General features: G+C 45.1%; 1 protein-coding gene across 1 annotated transcript in view; it reads left to right on the top strand.

The window, feature by feature from the left end:
• Positions 1 to 16,926, top strand: part of LRP4 (LDL receptor related protein 4) — a gene marked incomplete at both ends in the record, with an annotated part of 81,826 nt that extends 64,900 nt beyond the window's left edge. The window contains 23 exons of the mRNA XM_080344929.1: positions 212 to 337; positions 1,052 to 1,260; positions 1,887 to 1,968; positions 2,609 to 2,714; positions 3,681 to 3,882; positions 4,210 to 4,399; positions 4,651 to 4,782; positions 5,438 to 5,578; positions 6,751 to 6,837; positions 7,043 to 7,214; positions 7,298 to 7,460; positions 7,699 to 7,924; positions 9,288 to 9,591; positions 9,908 to 10,126; positions 10,426 to 10,560; positions 10,762 to 10,870; positions 11,198 to 11,342; positions 11,865 to 11,978; positions 12,285 to 12,408; positions 13,428 to 13,495; positions 14,110 to 14,197; positions 14,718 to 14,859; positions 16,591 to 16,926. Of these exons, the coding sequence (XP_080201055.1) occupies positions 212 to 337; positions 1,052 to 1,260; positions 1,887 to 1,968; positions 2,609 to 2,714; positions 3,681 to 3,882; positions 4,210 to 4,399; positions 4,651 to 4,782; positions 5,438 to 5,578; positions 6,751 to 6,837; positions 7,043 to 7,214; positions 7,298 to 7,460; positions 7,699 to 7,924; positions 9,288 to 9,591; positions 9,908 to 10,126; positions 10,426 to 10,560; positions 10,762 to 10,870; positions 11,198 to 11,342; positions 11,865 to 11,978; positions 12,285 to 12,408; positions 13,428 to 13,495; positions 14,110 to 14,197; positions 14,718 to 14,859; positions 16,591 to 16,926 (3,620 nt within the window). The remainder of the gene's footprint in view (positions 1 to 211; positions 338 to 1,051; positions 1,261 to 1,886; positions 1,969 to 2,608; positions 2,715 to 3,680; positions 3,883 to 4,209; positions 4,400 to 4,650; positions 4,783 to 5,437; positions 5,579 to 6,750; positions 6,838 to 7,042; positions 7,215 to 7,297; positions 7,461 to 7,698; positions 7,925 to 9,287; positions 9,592 to 9,907; positions 10,127 to 10,425; positions 10,561 to 10,761; positions 10,871 to 11,197; positions 11,343 to 11,864; positions 11,979 to 12,284; positions 12,409 to 13,427; positions 13,496 to 14,109; positions 14,198 to 14,717; positions 14,860 to 16,590) is intronic.
• Between the last annotated feature and the right edge of the window lie 663 nt (positions 16,927 to 17,589).

Here is a 17,589-nt window from a genome sequence, read left to right as displayed (position 1 = left end):
AATCTGCTCTAGAAGTGGATTGATTTAAATATTTTATTTTAAAATTGAGCCCTGCAAATGGAGTTAGTGCTTTAGTTTCTATGTTTCCTTATTAGCCTCTGGGTAAACAAGTTATCTTATCCATGTGGGTCTTGACACCTCAACTGGTGTTTTCCCTCTTTTCTCTGCTCTTTGCTTTATGCGTGGTTGTTTTTATCTTTGACTACTTGAGCAGGGAGAAACCGTTGTGGGACCAACAATGGGGGCTGTACTCACCTCTGCCTGCCGAGCAGCAAGGATTACACCTGCGCCTGCCCCACAGGCTTCCGCAAGACCAGCAGCCATTCCTGCGCCCAGAGTAAGTGAGGTGGGACCACAGCCTGCATGCTCAGATGTTCAGCGGGTGGCAGAGGGTTGGCAGTGGGAGTAAGGAGCAGCAGTTGCTTCCAAGGAGATACAGCTGGATAGACTGAGTTGGTAGTATCAAGGGCCCTGCCAGAGGATGCTTCACGTGTTTGATGCATTTTGCAGGTCTGCATTCCCATTGCCCTCACTAGGCTTGATGGGTGGAGATGCAGCAAAGCTCCATCCTTTGGTCCTTATTTCAGGGCTGCTGTTTGTGCCATGCTACCTGCACAGCTCATTGTTTCCCCAAAGCTCCCATAGGAGCTGCGTCAGTAATGAACAAAAAATTCAGTGCTCTTGATTGCCACAGTTTCTCTTGGTTTGCAACCATGTGGGAGAATTAGACCATCTCCTAGATTCTCAATAGACAGCATAGCTATTTTATTTGGAGGGAGATCTGTGCCATTCTTTGAAGAATATGGTTGACTTTGCTCCCTCAGCATAGGTTACCTCTCGGAGACAGGTCTCTACTACTCTGTTTTCCCCTGCCCAGCCCAGCTTCCACCTCCCCAGTGATATTTTGCTAGCAATAAAGTCCTGGGCTATGACCTGCCAGGGAGAGATGATGTAAGTGGTTAAGGTTGGATATAGCAGGGAATTGTCTGTGTCTATCACTGTGTTGTTGAACTTAGAGAAATTAAAAGAAGACCTTTCGACCTTTGATCAGGTCTTGACAAGTTCCTGCTTTTTGCCCGAAGGATGGACATCCGTCGGATCAGCTTTGACACAGATGACCTGTCAGATGATGTCATCCCCCTTGCTGATGTTCGCAGTGCTGTGGCTCTGGACTGGGACTCAAAGGACGACTATGTCTACTGGACAGATGTTAGCACTGACTCAATCAGCCGAGCAAAATGGGATGGATCAAGCCAGGAGGTACGGTGTTAACTACTTGTGGAGGTCATCTAGTCAAGAAACTCCTTGAGCATCAGATTTTAAGCCCCTGGGGTACACTGGCTTCAGGGGCCTGCAGTTCATGCTGGATTTATTGTTCATGAGCTTGCCTAGTTCTGGCTCTGAGGAGCCCTGAGATCACTGAACGCTTCATACATGTTTGTTGTATATTCCCGCTTGTATGGAAAACCTTGACTTGAGACACAAAGCATGTTGACTTGTGAGTTGTGGTCAGTTCCTTTGTTGTAGCCCTAAAATCTGAAAGGAAGAAGTATTAAATCCTCTGTTATGTACCACATTTGGAACAAAAGCCATGCTTTATGTGAATGCTTTTTGCACCTGCCCTTAGGCTAATGTTGCCATAAATGAAAGGAACTGAGTTCAAAGTTTGGAGCTGCAGTTTGAACAGATATGAAAAATAGATATTTCTCAAAATGTAAGATTTATTTCAACTTCTACATCCTTAATGCTCTCTCTCACATGGCATTGTTCTGCTTGGGCTTTTGCCTCTTGAAAGTTAACAGTCATGAATGGGTAGTGCATTGGGCAAGTGCTCTCTCTCTGAGGTCTAATCTTACTAAGGATTTTTTCCTTTTCTTTCTATGTAGGTTGTGGTGGATACCAGCCTGGAAAGTCCAGCTGGACTGGCAATTGACTGGGTCACCAACAAACTATACTGGACTGATGCAGGTACTGGGATCCTCTGCTTTACCTAGGTTTCTGTCTTCCTAATTAGTCATGAATGCTGAAAACCAGCTGATTCATTCTGTCTCATTACAAATTTGTCTGGGTTTGTCTAGCAAAGTTTCATCTTGTGTGCTTCTAAGTAGGAGCTGAGGTGAAATCCTTAGTGTAGTTCTCTTTGCAATATTCCTAGTATTAATTTTGTAGAAAGGTTTATAGAAGAAGTCAAGCCCGACAGTTGTCTTGCTGCAGAGCTTGTGATTGTGTGTGTTTGTGTGTTTACATATCCCCCAACAGTGCATGGCAGGGTGCAGCAGATAGTATTTGGAAGATGTTCCCTGCTGGAGAGTTGTAGTTCAGAGAGATGTCAAGTCATTCTTTTTTAGCTGTTCTCTCATGCCCATGTAGATACTTCGGGGGCTTATGAAGGGTCTCATTTACATTCCTACAGGACTCATCACCAGTGATGGCCACAGAGTTGACCTGAGAGAGGTGACACTTTGAGCCATGTTTCTTACCTGTCTTCCAGCTATGAACAGAGATGGACGGAGGGAAAGACTGCATTGTTGTAGGGATGTTTTATGCCTTGGTTCTTGTGGTTCCAGTGGTCGCTGACCTCTCTCTTGTTCTCTCTTGACTTTTGTAGGAACAGATCGGATAGAGGTCTCCAACACAGATGGAACCATGAGAACTGTTTTAATCTGGGAGAACTTAGACCGACCTAGAGATATCGTGGTGGATCCAGTTGGAGGGTGAGAGACTTTTTTTTTTTTTTTTCTGGGATGACATGGCAATTCTTGTATGTCTAAAGGTCTTTGATTTTTGGCAATTGACTTTCTCTCCAGTGCCATTGTTCTACATTCTACCAAAGACTGAAATTAGAGACCAGATTTTGGATGCTAGTGGGACAAGATAAGCAGCGGTGATTGTCTGCTGTGCTGTATAGCGTACAGGAGCTGGCCGTTGGTTTCATTTGTTTATTCTTGAGACATAATAACTAAAGATGTGGTACAAAAATATTGAGAATGAGGCCATCTAGATCTTTTCTATTTCACACCTATTGAATCTGTATTCAAGCTCTCTGCTTATCAACCAGAGTTCAATCAGAAGGATCTCCTCAGGTGAATTACTGCTAATCTCAAGCAAGCTGTAACTTTAGTGACCTCTTGGCTTCGAAGAACTGTGTCAAATTATTGAGGGATCAACTGTGCCATAGAAACCAAACCTGAGTAGAATAACTGAAAGAAATGCTTTCAGTCACAGATTTTGCTTCTGAATCATAAGACCTTGTGGAGCTGGGGACAGGGTGGATAGGAGGAAGTTTGCCAGGCATTGCTTTAGAAGCATTGAAGGTCTTGAATAAAAGTGTGCTGTTCTTTCCTTGAGTTAGTTACTGGAAGACCAATGCAGCACGAGTATAAAGGGCCAGTGGTGGAGACTGGTAAATAACTGGTTAATTTTTAGACCTGGAACTATTAGCTTGAACTTTTTCTTCCATGTTGTAATTAGACCAGCACTTGAGCAGTAGAAGTTATATAAATTTGAGTGTGATCTTAGGTACATTACAAGAAGCTAAGGCTGGACACAAGTACAATATTAGCCTAATGATGCTTTATGCTAGGGCCTGAAGGCACCAGGCTCTCTTGTTTGTAATACAGCCTGGCCATAGTGGCAGCGAAGGAGAGTAGGCATTCACTTGTGTCTGGGCTTGTGTTCAGGTTCATGTACTGGACCGACTGGGGAGCCAGCCCAAAAATTGAGCGTGCTGGTATGGATGCCTCAAACCGCTTGGTGATCATTTCCTCCAACCTGACATGGCCAAACGGCTTGGCCATTGACTATGAGTCACAGCGCTTGTACTGGGCAGATGCAGGCATGAAGACCATCGAGTATGCCAGTCTGGATGGAAGCAACAGGAAGGTAAGGAAGCTGTCCTTGAGGGGGGAGTCTGGGAGCCTGAGGTGTAAATCCTAGAGCACAGAGTGCTGATGGCCTCTGCCTCTCTTTCCAGTTGAAAGTGAAATGTCCAAATCAAGACATGCTGAGCTGCATTCACTGGGAGAGAAGAGCTCCCTTTCCATTGCAAACTGTGTGTGAGGGAACCTCCTTTTGAGGGCTGAGGTTGCCATATCACTCTCCTTTTGCTGTGACTGTACAATATGGTGTTGAGAGGGGGCAAGGGAAGTCTCTTCCCCTTAGTGACTTCTTAGTAATGTTTTTTCGGGGGGCTGGGGGTAATCTGACCAGGTGCTGATTGGGAGCAATCTGCCTCACCCCTTTGGACTTACTCTTTATGGCGAGAGAATCTACTGGACAGACTGGCAGGCCAAAAGCATCCAGAGCGCAGATAGAAGGACTGGGCAGGCTCGGGAAACGCTGCAGGACAATCTGGAGAATCTTATGGATATTCATGTTTTCCACCGGCACAGGCCACCAGGTACAGAGCTCGCCCCAAGCCATGCTGAGCTGAGAGCTTGCTCAGGTTTTGGTATGTGGCACAGCTCTCCTGCAAGGAGCTGACCATCTGTCAGCTCTCCATGCATTAAGTCTCTGGGTGGAATATGAGAGCATGAGAATAACTCTCAGCTTGCTATTTAAGGGCATTCTAGAATGCATTTCTGTAGCTGATGCATCCCTTTTTTGTGCCTGTGCTACTGGCTTATGGATTTCTCATCCTCTTTCCTATAGTACATACAGTGTGTGAAGTTAACAATGGAGGCTGCAGTCACCTGTGCCTTTTGGCACCTCTTCCAAAAGGTTACAGCTGTACCTGTCCTACTGGGATCAACCTGCAATCTGATGGCAAGACCTGCTCCCCTGGTGAGTCCTCTCTGTTAGGATTCGCATTGCAGTTTTGTATCACAGCAACATTTTGTTCCTGTCTTGTTAGAGAACAAAATTCACTTTTATCTGCTTTACCCCTTGAAAAAAAATTTCATGCCTCTACCTTCAGTTTGAGCGGGAATTACTATGAAGAAGCTTACTGATAACTGGACTGATGCAGAAGAAATTTTTCTTGAAATTATATTGGTCAGCTAAACCAGATGTCACATTTTTCCCCATACTTTTGCCCCAATCTTGAGGTGGATTAGTTTTTAACGACAAGGTGCTATATTGTTTCATAGGCCTGTACAGACTTCTCCCATGGACCTTTTGTGCAGATTGTGGAAGGCACTCAGCTTCAGTCCATGATACATCCACTTTTTCTCCTTAGCAGGAAAAAACTGACTCCTAGTTCCCATTTCCCACACATATTAGCAGAAGTAACTCTTCTATGAGTGCACTCCTTTTCAACTGGAATGTAAAAAAGCTTTCAATAAGATTCAGTAAAGCTTTTGTACCCAGACTCCCCGTAAGATCTGTCTGAGACTTCCCCACTGAAGTGAATGTAACCTCCAGAATGTACAATAAATTATACCTGCTGCTGACTGAACTTGTTTCTTCCTAATATCTTTCCATTTTCAACCCTCTGCAGGAATGACGAGCTTTCTGATCTTCGCCAGAAGGACTGACATCCGAATGGTTTCTCTGGATATTCCCTACTTTGCCGATGTTGTTGTCTCCGTAAATGTCACCATGAAGAACACCATTGCAATTGGAGTGGATCCTCGTGAAGGTCTGAACTTTTTACTGTATCCAACTGTCTGTTCGAAAGGCAACAAGGGACTTCATATGAAAATGTCTGAGTAAAGATCCAGATCTTACTAGAGGTTGTCAATTTGGGTAGTGGTGGTTTGGTGTTTGTGGGTTTTTGGTTTTTTGGTATGTGTGTGATGTTTTTTTGTTGTTGATTGGTTAGTTGGTTTTAGTATGTGCTGCAAATATTCCTTTCCAGTCAGGAGAAACTTGCCTGCTATATTGATAGAGGTTCCCATGCATTTCTGATTTAAGAAAGCTTTCCTCCTGGTGCTGAAGCCTTTTACAGCAGTAGAACTGACACTCTGGCTGTTTGTGTATACTGAACATCTGGTGCTGTGTTGGCTGTAAAGTCACTGTTGTACAGTAAGGTAGATTATCTGATTGCTGTCCTCTGGCATGTTTTGAGAAATCAAATATGGGACTCTATAACTACTAGCTGGTAATATGTTATGTGTTCTTTGTCCTTGAGTAAAGGTCAGAGTGCCAGTGCTCCTGCATATTTTGGGGAGGACTGGAACAAGATAATTTGTACTGATTTATAACTCTAGCTTAATAGTCCTGTGCTGCTCTTAGTCCTGTGCAGTCAGATCTGTTTTGAATGGAGTAGCTGGTAGTCGGAGACCTGGATCTGTTTTTTTAAGGATTTCCCTGTTTGGTTCAGAAAATTGTAGAATAGTGTGGTTGGAAGGGACTTTCAAAGGTCATCTAGTCCAACCCCCCTGTAATGAGCAGAGACATCTTCAACTAGATCAGGTTGCTCAGAGCCCTGTCCAGCTTTGCCTTGAATGTTTCCATCTACCACCTCTCTGGGCAACCTGTGCCAGTGTTTCAACACCCTCATTGTAAAAAATTTCTTCCTCCTGTCTAGCCTGAATCTCCCCTCTTTTACTTTAAAACCATTACTCCTTGTCGTATCACAACGGTCCCTACTAAAAAAGCCTGTCCCCATGTTTCTTACAGGCCCCTTTTAAGTACTGAAAGGTTGCAATAGGGTCTCCCCGGAGCCTTCTCTTCTCCAGGCTAAACAACCCCAACTCTCTCAGCCTTTCCTCACAGGAGAGATGTTCTATCTCTCCGATCATTTTCATGGCCTTTTCAGGCTTTGGTTTGGGTTTTTTTTTTTAAGTTTCTCTTTCTTCTACCACCCAGGAAAGGTTTACTGGTCAGACAGCACACTGCGGAAAATTAGCCGGGCTGCCCTTGATGGCTCACAATTTGAGGACATCATCACTACAGGTAAGAGAGATTTTGGCTTGTGAGCCTCTCACCACCATGCAGCATGAGAAGAGAGATTCTCTGATACCCTGGGAGAATAAGTTTTTGGCAGAAGGGCAAGCGAAGCCTAGAGTAACTGCCTGTTGAGCTGTAAAGGGGAATACGGGAAGTTCCTGACTAAGCTGGGAGGATGAGCAGTGACCAATACACCTTTCTGTTTTCTCAGGTCTGTTGACTACAGATGGGCTGGCTGTGGATGCTATTGGCAGAAAGATATATTGGACAGATACAGGAACAAACAGGATTGAAGTGGGCAACCTTGATGGCTCCATGAGGAAAGTCTTGGTCTGGCAGAACCTGGACAGCCCTCGGGCAATAGCTTTGTACCACGAGATGGGGTTAGTGTTGTCAAGAGGCTATCTAGGAGTTAGAACAGGACTTCTGACCTCTGTTTCCATAATATTTGCTGGTATTTCCTCAGGTATATGTACTGGACAGACTGGGGTGAGAATGCGAAGCTGGAGCGCGCTGGGATGGATGGCTCTGGACGTGTGGTGTTGATCAGCAACAACCTGGGCTGGCCTAATGGACTGGCAGTGGATAAGGCTGGGTCCCAGCTGCTCTGGGCTGATGCACACACTGAGGTCTGATTCTGTCCTTCAGCATTGTTTGTCATTGGGTCTTTGGTAGCCTGAGGCTATTTTGAAGCTCTTGAGCTCAAAAGAGCAAGGGGAACATAAGCTTCTATTAGAGTGTGGGCTATGGGGAGAGTGAACTTGAATAATGTCACTTGCTTAGACTCTGTTTCCCACTTGATAGAGTAATTGCTAGCGAGAGAATCAGTGTTTTGAGTATGGGGCTGATGTTTACTTCTTTCTTTAGCGGATTGAGGCTGCAGATCTCAATGGTGCTAACCGCCACACCCTGCTATCTCCAGTGCAACATCCTTATGGCCTCACTTTGCTGGACTCCTACATCTACTGGACTGACTGGCAAACTCGCAGCATTCACAGGGCTGACAAGGACACTGGTGCCAATGTCATCTTGGTGAGGACAAACCTACCTGGCCTCATGGACATTCAGGCTGTTGATAGGACACGGCCCCTGGGTGAGTTGCTAGGCTGCTCACAAATCAGGGGATGTCTGTGGTGGTGAGGGGCCTTTCAGACCTGTCATTGAAAAGAGTCCTTTGGTGTAGCGCATGAGTGATAGAGGAACTTCTCAAAAATCATGTTTTCTTTTCTTCTTCCCTCTTGTTTAGCTGTTTTTGCACTTCTCCCTATTTACCCAGCTCCGTAGGTCTGGTGTTTGTCTGTTACTGCATTTTGATCCCCTTCATTCCATTTCCTTCACTGGATTGCACTGACAACCTCATTCTCATACACAACAGAGCCACTTTCTTAGGAGGACTGAATGAGTCATGCCCAATTAGGCTCCACCAGAGTCTACTGGCATTGGCACTAATTCCTCTTAAGCTAGTTGCTGGAACCTTATTTCAAGTTCTAGTTACTTTTTTCACCAATCATTGCAGGCCTTGTCTTCCTGTCTGCCACTTCCTCTACAAAATCTCTGCTTCTTTAGTTGTTTTTAATATATCATGCTCTCCAACAATTCTGTGCCAGAGTCAGATTCCTTATGTTATTCTCTGTGGATGCTATACTACCCCATCTTGCCTCCTTGCTCTTCAGCGGGAGTTTGTTGTGCTGTGCTATGTTTTGGTGGAATTTCCCCAGTATGTACTTCTGCAGAAAACTCTGTGCTGCTTCTCCTGTGGCTACTAACAGCATAACATCAGTGTTGACAGTACAGCTTCACAATATAACTTAAAGCTAACCAAAACTGTAGCTGTCTGGGGTTGCGTTTTTTGGGAATTTTTTTTGTTGTGTTTTTGTGTAGGTGTTTTTTTTTTGTTTTGTTTTTTGGTTTTTTTTTTACAATTATAAAAAAAAAAATTATGACCCTAATATGTCAGGCACTTTCAGCAGGCTTCTCTGATGCTTTTGTTTACTTGCCACTGTGTGCAGCTAAGTTGAAACAGAAGCTTCTTTGTAAGCCTGGCCTCTGGTGCATTGTCACGCTGCTTCCCCACAGGGTTGGATCTTTCTGTCAGCATTACCATTTGCAACAATAATAAAGCTAAACTGCAGTTGTGTGTATCTATCAGCATTTGGCTGTTCCTTTTTCTATGGGAAAATTATGATAAGCAAGGAATGCAGGTCAAGATTTTGCTCTTAACGATCCCTCTTCTATCTGTGCCTTGCTGTTCTCCATGCCCAACCATGCACCCACTACAAATCCTGGATGGCAGGGAGGCAGTCTCTGTATGAAAGGCTGTAGATTCCCGGCAGGGCTGGGATGGTGAGGATGAACTCAGCTGCTAGAAAGTTGTGCATGTGTGTAGCCTTTAAAATAAAGCTTTGTTCTGTTGGGACCACACTGATCCTTCATTGATGGTTTCCCTATTTCTAAAGGTTTCAATAAATGTGGATTTCGTAATGGTGGCTGCTCCCACCTTTGCTTGCCTCACCCCACTGGCTTCTCCTGTGCCTGCCCCACTGGCATCCAGCTGAAGAGAGACGAGCAGACATGCGACTCTTCTCCAGAAACCTACCTACTCTTCTCTAGCCGTGCTTCCATCCGTCGTATCTCATTGGACACCAGTGACCACACAGATGTGCACATACCTGTCCCTGAGCTGAACAACGTCATTTCTCTGGACTATGATAGTGTGGATGGCAAGATTTACTACACAGATGTATTTCTTGATGTCATCAGGTGGGTGCCAGTCATCTGCTTGGCCAGTGCCCAGGTAATCCAGCTACTTGTGCTGGTTGTGCCGTGGTGAGCTGGGGAGTGTGCTGCTAAGCTGGGGAGACTGAGATGCTGGCAATACACTGCTACTTACACCTTATCTTTGGTACACAGCGTCATGTGTATTGCTGAACTAAATGCTGACGGTGTGTTTAGCCTGCTGGAGAGTGTAGAGAAAAAGGTATTAGGGAGGTAGCATTATGGTGGTTGACGGGGGTGTGTGAAGGCTTTCTGGAAGCTACCTGTCCCTCACTGCCGTTTGTCATTGATTTCCACCCAGGCGGTCTGATCTGAATGGCAGCAACATGGAAACTGTCATTGGTCAGGGTCTGAAGACCACAGATGGCCTGGCAGTAGACTGGGTTGCCAGGAACCTCTACTGGACAGACACAGGGCGCAACACCATAGAGGTAGCTAGACTGGATGGAAGCTGCAGGAAAGTGCTGATCAACAACAGCCTGGATGAGCCCCGAGCCATTACTGTCTTTCCCAAGAAGGGGTAAGTACGAGGTATTGGTGGGGCTGGGAGAAGGGCTGTGCAGAGGCATATTGGAAGAGGAGGTTTGTGGGAGGAAGAAGAGATGTGCCGTGTGAGTCTGCAGGTACAAGCAAGGGGCTGACTCTGAATGACAAACGTAATCAGGCAGACAGTGGATTTGAAGGTTGGGCAGATAACTGGGAGAAGCAAGCTGCAGACCACATGATCTTTTGTGAACTTGAAGAATCTGGCAGTTAAATTCATAACTAAAGCTAAACAAAACGTCCTTTTCTTCTTACACTTGCCTTTTATCTCTTCAGATACCTCTTCTGGACAGATTGGGGTCACATTGCTAAAATTGAACGGGCAAACTTGGATGGCTCTGAACGTAAAATCCTGATTAACACTGACCTAGGATGGCCAAATGGATTGACTTTGGATTATGACACCAGGAGGTCAGTGAAAGATTTTCTTATACTTGCCTAGGGTTAAGGGATGTAATTATTTTTTATGTCTTCTTAGCTTGGTTTATTGGAGTAGGGTTGTGGGGTTTGGGGGTGGTTTTTTTTTTCTCTCTCTGATCCATCTTGGCTAGCAAATTATTAGAAAGGAGAGATTGTATAGATGGAAGCACACATCTTTCCCTGTTCCTCCAGAATTTACTGGGTGGATGCACATCTTGATCGCATAGAGAGTTGTGATCTCAATGGGAAGCTGCGGCAAGTGTTGGTCAGCCAGGTGTCACATCCCTTTGCTCTGACGCAGGTAAGAAGATTTTCCTGCTGCCATCATTCTCCCTGACATGCTGATGAGTTGGACAGTGCAGCCTCGGGACAGGGAAATCTTATAGTCTGGGGAAACAAAGATGGCTGAGGGGATAGTACTTAACTCTTCTGTGGAGCTAGTGAAGAAAGTTTATCTGAACTCTCATGGGGTGTAGACAGTAATCTGCTTTATGACAAGAGGGGAGGGGGTTGAAAAGGCCTTTGTTTGGGGCCTTCTGCCACTGGGGATGTGTTTTATGGGTATCCTGCGTCTACATGGCTAAACATGCTAATGGCTGTGCTTTTTCTTTGCTGGGTCCTTGAGCAGCAGGATAGATGGATATACTGGACTGACTGGCAAACCAAATCTATCCAGAGAGTGGACAAATACTCTGGGCGGAACAAAGAGACAGTCCTAGCCAACGTTGAGGGACTGATGGATATCATTGTGGTTTCACCTCAGAGACAGACAGGTAAATAGGAGGACCCTGATTCAGGCAAATGCTAACTGGAGACAAAAAGCACTCTGGAACCACTGTGCTACTGTAGATGTCAAGCAAGATTGGCACCCTTTCTTGTACTCAGATTGTTAATGTACCTTCCCTTGGCACATTCCTTGTCTGCCTGTGACGATTCAGTTAAATAGATCTTAATGGTGTTCTGTTACAGCTTCGAGTAGCAAACATCACTCCCTGTGGTGTTCATTTGACATTGTGTTAAATCAGAAGAATGTGAGCTTTTTTTTTTTTTTTTTTTAAAAAATCTGTTGAGCTGTGTTGACTAGCCTCCTGTCTGATGATTTCCAGTGCCTTCCTTTCAAGATTGCTCTAATCCTACCAGTGTCTGGCTATTGTCATCACTTTCTTAGCAGTTAGATGAAGGGCATGTGCTGGAGTTCTAGGAAGTGTCTCTGGCTGAGCTGGAAGAAAAGTTGTTGCTCTGAGCTCCTACCTGGTTATCTACAACATCTCTATCAACTTGCTTGTTCCTTCCAGGTACTAATGCTTGCGGAGTGAACAATGGAGGCTGCACTCACCTCTGCTTTGCCAGGGCTTCTGACTTTGTCTGCGCATGTCCGGATGAACCAGATGGGCGGCCCTGTTCTACTAGTGAGTTTACTTAGTGTCACTAGGGTAGTAGCTTCCATAAGTGAGCCACTGCCACTGCTTATGCAATGGCTGGGACAACCAGAGCATCTAAAGCTCTTCAGTGTATAAAAACTTATGCAGAGTCATATACTGGAAGTAAGGCAGTTGTGAGCAACAGAGCCTTCTTCTGTCTTATTTGCTGGCAGACTGGGTTTGAGATGGGAAAGCTGCTCATATGGGCCATTTTGGAAACTCTCTATAGCTTATCAGACTTGTTCATCTGTCCCACAAATTTGGGGTCCTACTTATTTTTCTCTGTTGCTCTAGTTCCTGGTGTGGTGCCCCCTCGTCCTGAACCCACCAGTGCAAGTGAGAGAAGTCAGACACCACCTGGCAGAGTAGGAACCTCAACAACCAAACCTCTCACATCCCTGGAAGCAGTGCAAGGAAAGTAAGTGCTCATGTTCTCTTGGAATTGGGATGTGAAAGTCCCAGCTTGTGCAAGGTGCAACATGTAGGCCCCATCTGGTTGTCATCATCCAAGTGTGCCTCTTCCTAGCCAAAAGAGGCAATTCCAGCTCCAGAATTCATGTACATAATGGGGAAAACCATTTTGACAAAGAATGCAGAACACTGCATCTCTCAACAGCTCAACAGACATCTTTCTGTCCTATTGAAAAGTGTGTATAGGCTGACTGTGCTTAAATGTTAAAACCCTCCTGAGACCATATCATTAATTTGATTGATTTCTGAAGTCCTAATTTTGAGAACTTATTTCTGAGAGAAGGAGAGGAGAGTGTGTTGCTTTTATTCACTGAGACATCTCAGACATGACCCAGACATCTGCAGAAGTGGCTCTGCCCTGGCTACAAAGAGAGAGCTTGTTTGGTATAGAACAGAACTGTTGCAGCTCAAACATTTAAGTTACAGTGCAAGTAGTTAAGAGACTTTTTTGTGCTAATTCCCTGCAGCCTGCTATTTCTGCTACCCAGCAAAAACAACAATGAAAACAAACAAAACACAACAACCCCATATGTTCTTAAATATATGGCTAGGTTATTTACAAGGCAAAACTTTCACTTTGTTGAGTATGATGTGTTGGACAGGAAGATGTTTGCTCATTCTAGGATGTTCTGATTTCCTCCTTCAGCACTGATGCTGAAATTTGTGTTCTGATAGCTAGATATATGTATGCACCTGTGTACCCGAGAGGTGAATCTAGAATGCATCAGATATAAAGATGTTGCAGACCTATACTTTATATATATTATAAACACTCACACTCCCCTATATATATGTATATGATCTGCGCTCCTCTGGATACAGAAGGATATTGAAGAAGATAAGGCAAGTCTTCTGTTGTTGAACTGGAAATGGAAGGGATATCAGTACTAGCCTGTCCCATCATGTCTTTTGATACCTTTGACACTGTTGATACTGCTTTGAGTAACTAACTGTCCTGTCATTCAGCTGCTCGGACAAAGATGCTAGGCGAGGCTTGTGTACCCATGCCAATGAGGCAGTGTTAGCAACCATGGGTGAGTTCCTTTTCTTTAACTTTTCTCCTCCAGGGTTGTTGCTCCAGATATGTCCAGGGCATTTCCAGTCGATAGTGTATGAAACTCAAACTTCTGAATCTCAGACTTGAATTACTCAAATGCTGTCTGAGCAGAGCAGAGTGTCTAAGGATGAACATTAGTCATACATGTTCGTTTAGCCTATATGGGGACTTCTCCAAATGACACTTTGGTCTGAAGAATAGTTCTGTTTTCTTTCATTCCATACCGCATTTATTGGGCTCTTTCCATTAACGATACTCTTCTTCACCATCCCCTTTGTCTTGAGGATGGTTGACTAGGGTAATTGCTACCCATTGCAGGAAGAACCTGTCAGCAAGGGGGTCTAACTCATCTAACCCCATTGCTAAGATCCTAATGCTTCTCAGTTTTCTGGGGCCTGGGTGGGACAAAGGGTTACATATGTCATATTTTTGGTTTCATATGAAGCCAAACAAAACCCTCTGCTAAACCTTGGTGTGCTGACATTTTATTTTACATACTTCTGTAAGGTGTATTAGGTGTTACAGTGAGGTCAGTATTACCCCGTGGAAGTTAAGGAGAGTGCATAAATTACCCTTGCTCTTCACTTTCAGGAGAAGGACTGCATGTCAGCTACATTATTGGAGGTCTTCTCAGCATCTTGTTTATTTTGCTGCTTATTGCTGCTTTAGTTGTATATAGGTAAGTGATCCTTTTCGCCCTCTCCTGGCCAATAGTAAAATCTAGGGTTGTAAGAGAAGAAAGTTTCTGAAAGCACTTGTCTTTCTTTGTCGTCATTTACAATTCCTTTGTTCTCAAGTAGAAGCAGTGTTTGATGATTTTATTTGCAAAGTTTGAGTCTTGTGCCTTTGAAGTGCAACTATTATTTCAAGCCTTATTGGCTGAATTTCCTGCAGGGAGCTTATAAGTTGTGGACGGGGATGTGAGATAATTCATATCTCGGTATATGTGTGAGCTCACGTGCTTTCTGCCAGAAAGCTTCACCAGTTACTGCCAGTATAGCTTCTGTGCTGACATGGCAGTACCTTGCGGTACTGGTAGATGGTGAATGCACTGGTAGCCGAAGAGACAGGTGAAGTCTGCATTCTCCTTCTCTGAGGGACAGTGAAGATTGTTGGAGATTTCCACTTGCTGAGCACTCAGGAAATTTCTCTCCTGGTAGCAGGGATCTACGTCTTTTCTGACAGCTGTTTCCCTCTAGGCATAATAAGTCCAAGTTCACAGACCCTGGCTTGGGGAACCTGACCTACAGTAATCCCTCATATCGAACGTCTACCCAGGAGGTGAAGATTGAAGCAATTCCCAAACCAACCATGTACAACCAGTTGTGCTATAAGAAAGAGGTAAGAGCTGCTACTAAGGGCATGGGAGCCCAGCTCAAGCTGCTGTTGAGTGTTACAGGCCTTAGTATGTGAAAATGTGAAAATGTCAGCATTTACCTCTAGGACAGGAGGACAGCTTCAGTGAATTGCTCAGACTCTTACGGAAATCAACCAGCAGCACTTCTTCCTGAGTGAGCTGTAGCGAATTAGATCTGTCTTTAGCTCTCGGCTTCTCCCTCACTCACACTGTGTCTTGTATTTTATTTGTACTGGGTGCTGGGCCTTGAAGTACAGGAGTCAAAGGGAGTTGTCTTCCCTGGACACAGTCCCAGTTAGTGACTGTTGCACCAAGACGGCATTGGACAGTCACTGGGGAACCAGGCAGCCAGAAGGGGTTCCATAACAACGATGTGGCTTCTGGCTGGGCACTGCCTGGAAGGGGTGGGACAGGGAGAGAACCAGAGCCCTTATTAAATGGAGCATTTTAAAGGCCCTGCAGAGGTCTGCCCTGTGTGCCACAGGATGGAGAGGGTTTAATATGGTATCTTGCAGCACTTAGTTTCTCCTCTGTTTTCTCCTCAGAAGCTTTCTTATCACTCAGATAGCTTCTCATCTTCCCTCTTCTGATTTCCGTCCACATCCTCACGTCAGGTATCACTACTCTATGTATGTGTTTGATCCTGCCTCCCTCACTCAAGCTCTGTTGTGTGGCTCAAGCACTGTCCCATACTAATTGTTCTTGGTTTTTTTCCCCTGCTTTTATGTCCTTAAACCAGCTCTGCTGTCTGTCAAGAAAGTATAGGTAGTTCTCCATGGCAGATGCTTTGGCTACTCATACTCTGTATGTGAGATTTGAAAAAGATAATCTGTTAGATCACTTAGTTCATCTAGCAGGGATCACAGCAAGACTTACACAGAGGAGAGCTTTCCCAGGCTTTGTCTTCCAAAGGTACTGTCTAATAGATTTCCCAAACTTCCCTGCCATTTTAGCCTCATCTACTAAGGATAAGCCAGGATTATTTATCTGAGAATCTAAATACTTTCCACTTTCCCTTAATTCTGCTGCTCTTAGATATACCCAGATGTATATTTCCCCACCCCCTCCACTTTCTCATCAGGGATAGATCACATGTTCTAATGTTGTCAGTGGTCCAAGTTAGACAGAATTCACTGCTTTAATCTCAGTGTGGTCCCTTTAGCCTCTGATCATTCCCACTGTTTCCCTATAATCTCCTTCCCCTGTGGCACTGGGAGACTTGGACTCAACAATAGTATTCCAGCTGTGCTTTCCTGAGAGATCAATCTAGAATGACTCAGATGTAAAGATACTGCAGACCTAGAATTGATTCTCTGCCTCCTTTTACCATGAAGTCTGCTGGCTGTTCCTGCTTCCCCCCTCCCTTTTTTTTTTCCCCCTTCCTTCTTAGACTCAGTGTCATTCTTATTTCCTACTGTCAGGGAATACATATAGTTGAAGTAAAAGAGCCAGCTCATCCTCATTCCCTTTCCATAATTTGAAGGCTCTTAGAGTTTGTAATGATAGCTCTTGCAGGGAAGATTTATCTCGGGTGGTAAAGAATTGAAGGGAAACTTAGAATGGGTTCTGCCATTGTGACAGTCAAAGCCAGTGGCCATTTCCATGGAGGTCCAGCCTTTTGTCTGCTTCACTGTCTACATTTCAGCTCTGCTTTGTTCTTTGCCATATTTTTCCATAGATGTATTAGGTTTTTCATTCATCTGTCTGCTTCCTAGGCTGGTCCTGACCACAGCTACACCAAGGAAAAGATCAAGATTGTGGAGGGGATATGCCTTTTATCCAGTGACGATTCCGAGTGGGATGACCTTAAGCAGATTCGGAGCTCCCGAGGAGGGATCCTCCGGGACCACGTCTGCATGAAGACAGACACGGTTTCTATCCAGGCAAGTTCTGGTTCACTGGATGACACCGAAACTGAGCAGCTGCTACAGGAAGAACAGTCTGAATGCAGCAGTGTTAACACAGCAGCAGCCACTCCTGAACGGCGTGGCTCACTCCCAGACACAGGCTGGAAACACCAACGCAAGCCCTCCACGGAGAGCGAGGTCTAAAGCACGCGTGACTTTGGAAATGCTCGTACCCTCCCTCGCCTCTGCTCTGCACAAAAGACAAGACTCTGCCTGCTAGGCAAGGAAGGGCACAGAGACCAGCCTCTCTTGCGAGGGGCCAGAGACTGTGTTTGCCTTTTAGCAAGGAGCCTGGGCAGCTGTGCTGTTGTGGTTGGAGAGGGAAGATGGGTGGGTTGGAACCCTTTTGGCTCATTTTCACTGTCTGTGGTTTATTTATATGTTCCCTTTTCCTGGAAGCTGCCACATTAACTTTTGCAGTGACTCCTCTGGCCTGAATCTGGTTCAGATTCTGTGTTCTCTGGCAACCGCCAAGTCCTGTGCCATCCAGGTCATGATCGATGCCCATGAAGAGAGCAGAGCTGCCTCATCACTATCTCCTGGTCACAGAAGTTCCCCTAGTCATGCCAGCACTAGCAGCACTCTTTGAGGCTTTGTGTTGAGTGATCTCTGGCTTGAGAGAGGTCTTGGAATAGATGGGGTATACTTTGGGGCTCAAGGGGACCCTGGCACAGCATCAGGTCACCTTTTAAAGGCACAAAGTGAGTAACCACAGTTGCCGTGACTCGTTTCATGACAGCATCACTGCTTGCTTTCCCATCTGCTAGTAAAAACTGTAAGGAATGCTCAGATTGGAGCGCTGTGTCT

The sequence above is a fragment of the Nesoenas mayeri genome (genome assembly GCF_963082525.1).
Source record: "Nesoenas mayeri genome assembly, chromosome: 5".
NCBI classification, from domain to species: domain Eukaryota; kingdom Metazoa; phylum Chordata; class Aves; order Columbiformes; family Columbidae; genus Nesoenas; species Nesoenas mayeri.
This window is presented reverse-complemented; position numbering and strand designations above follow the sequence as displayed.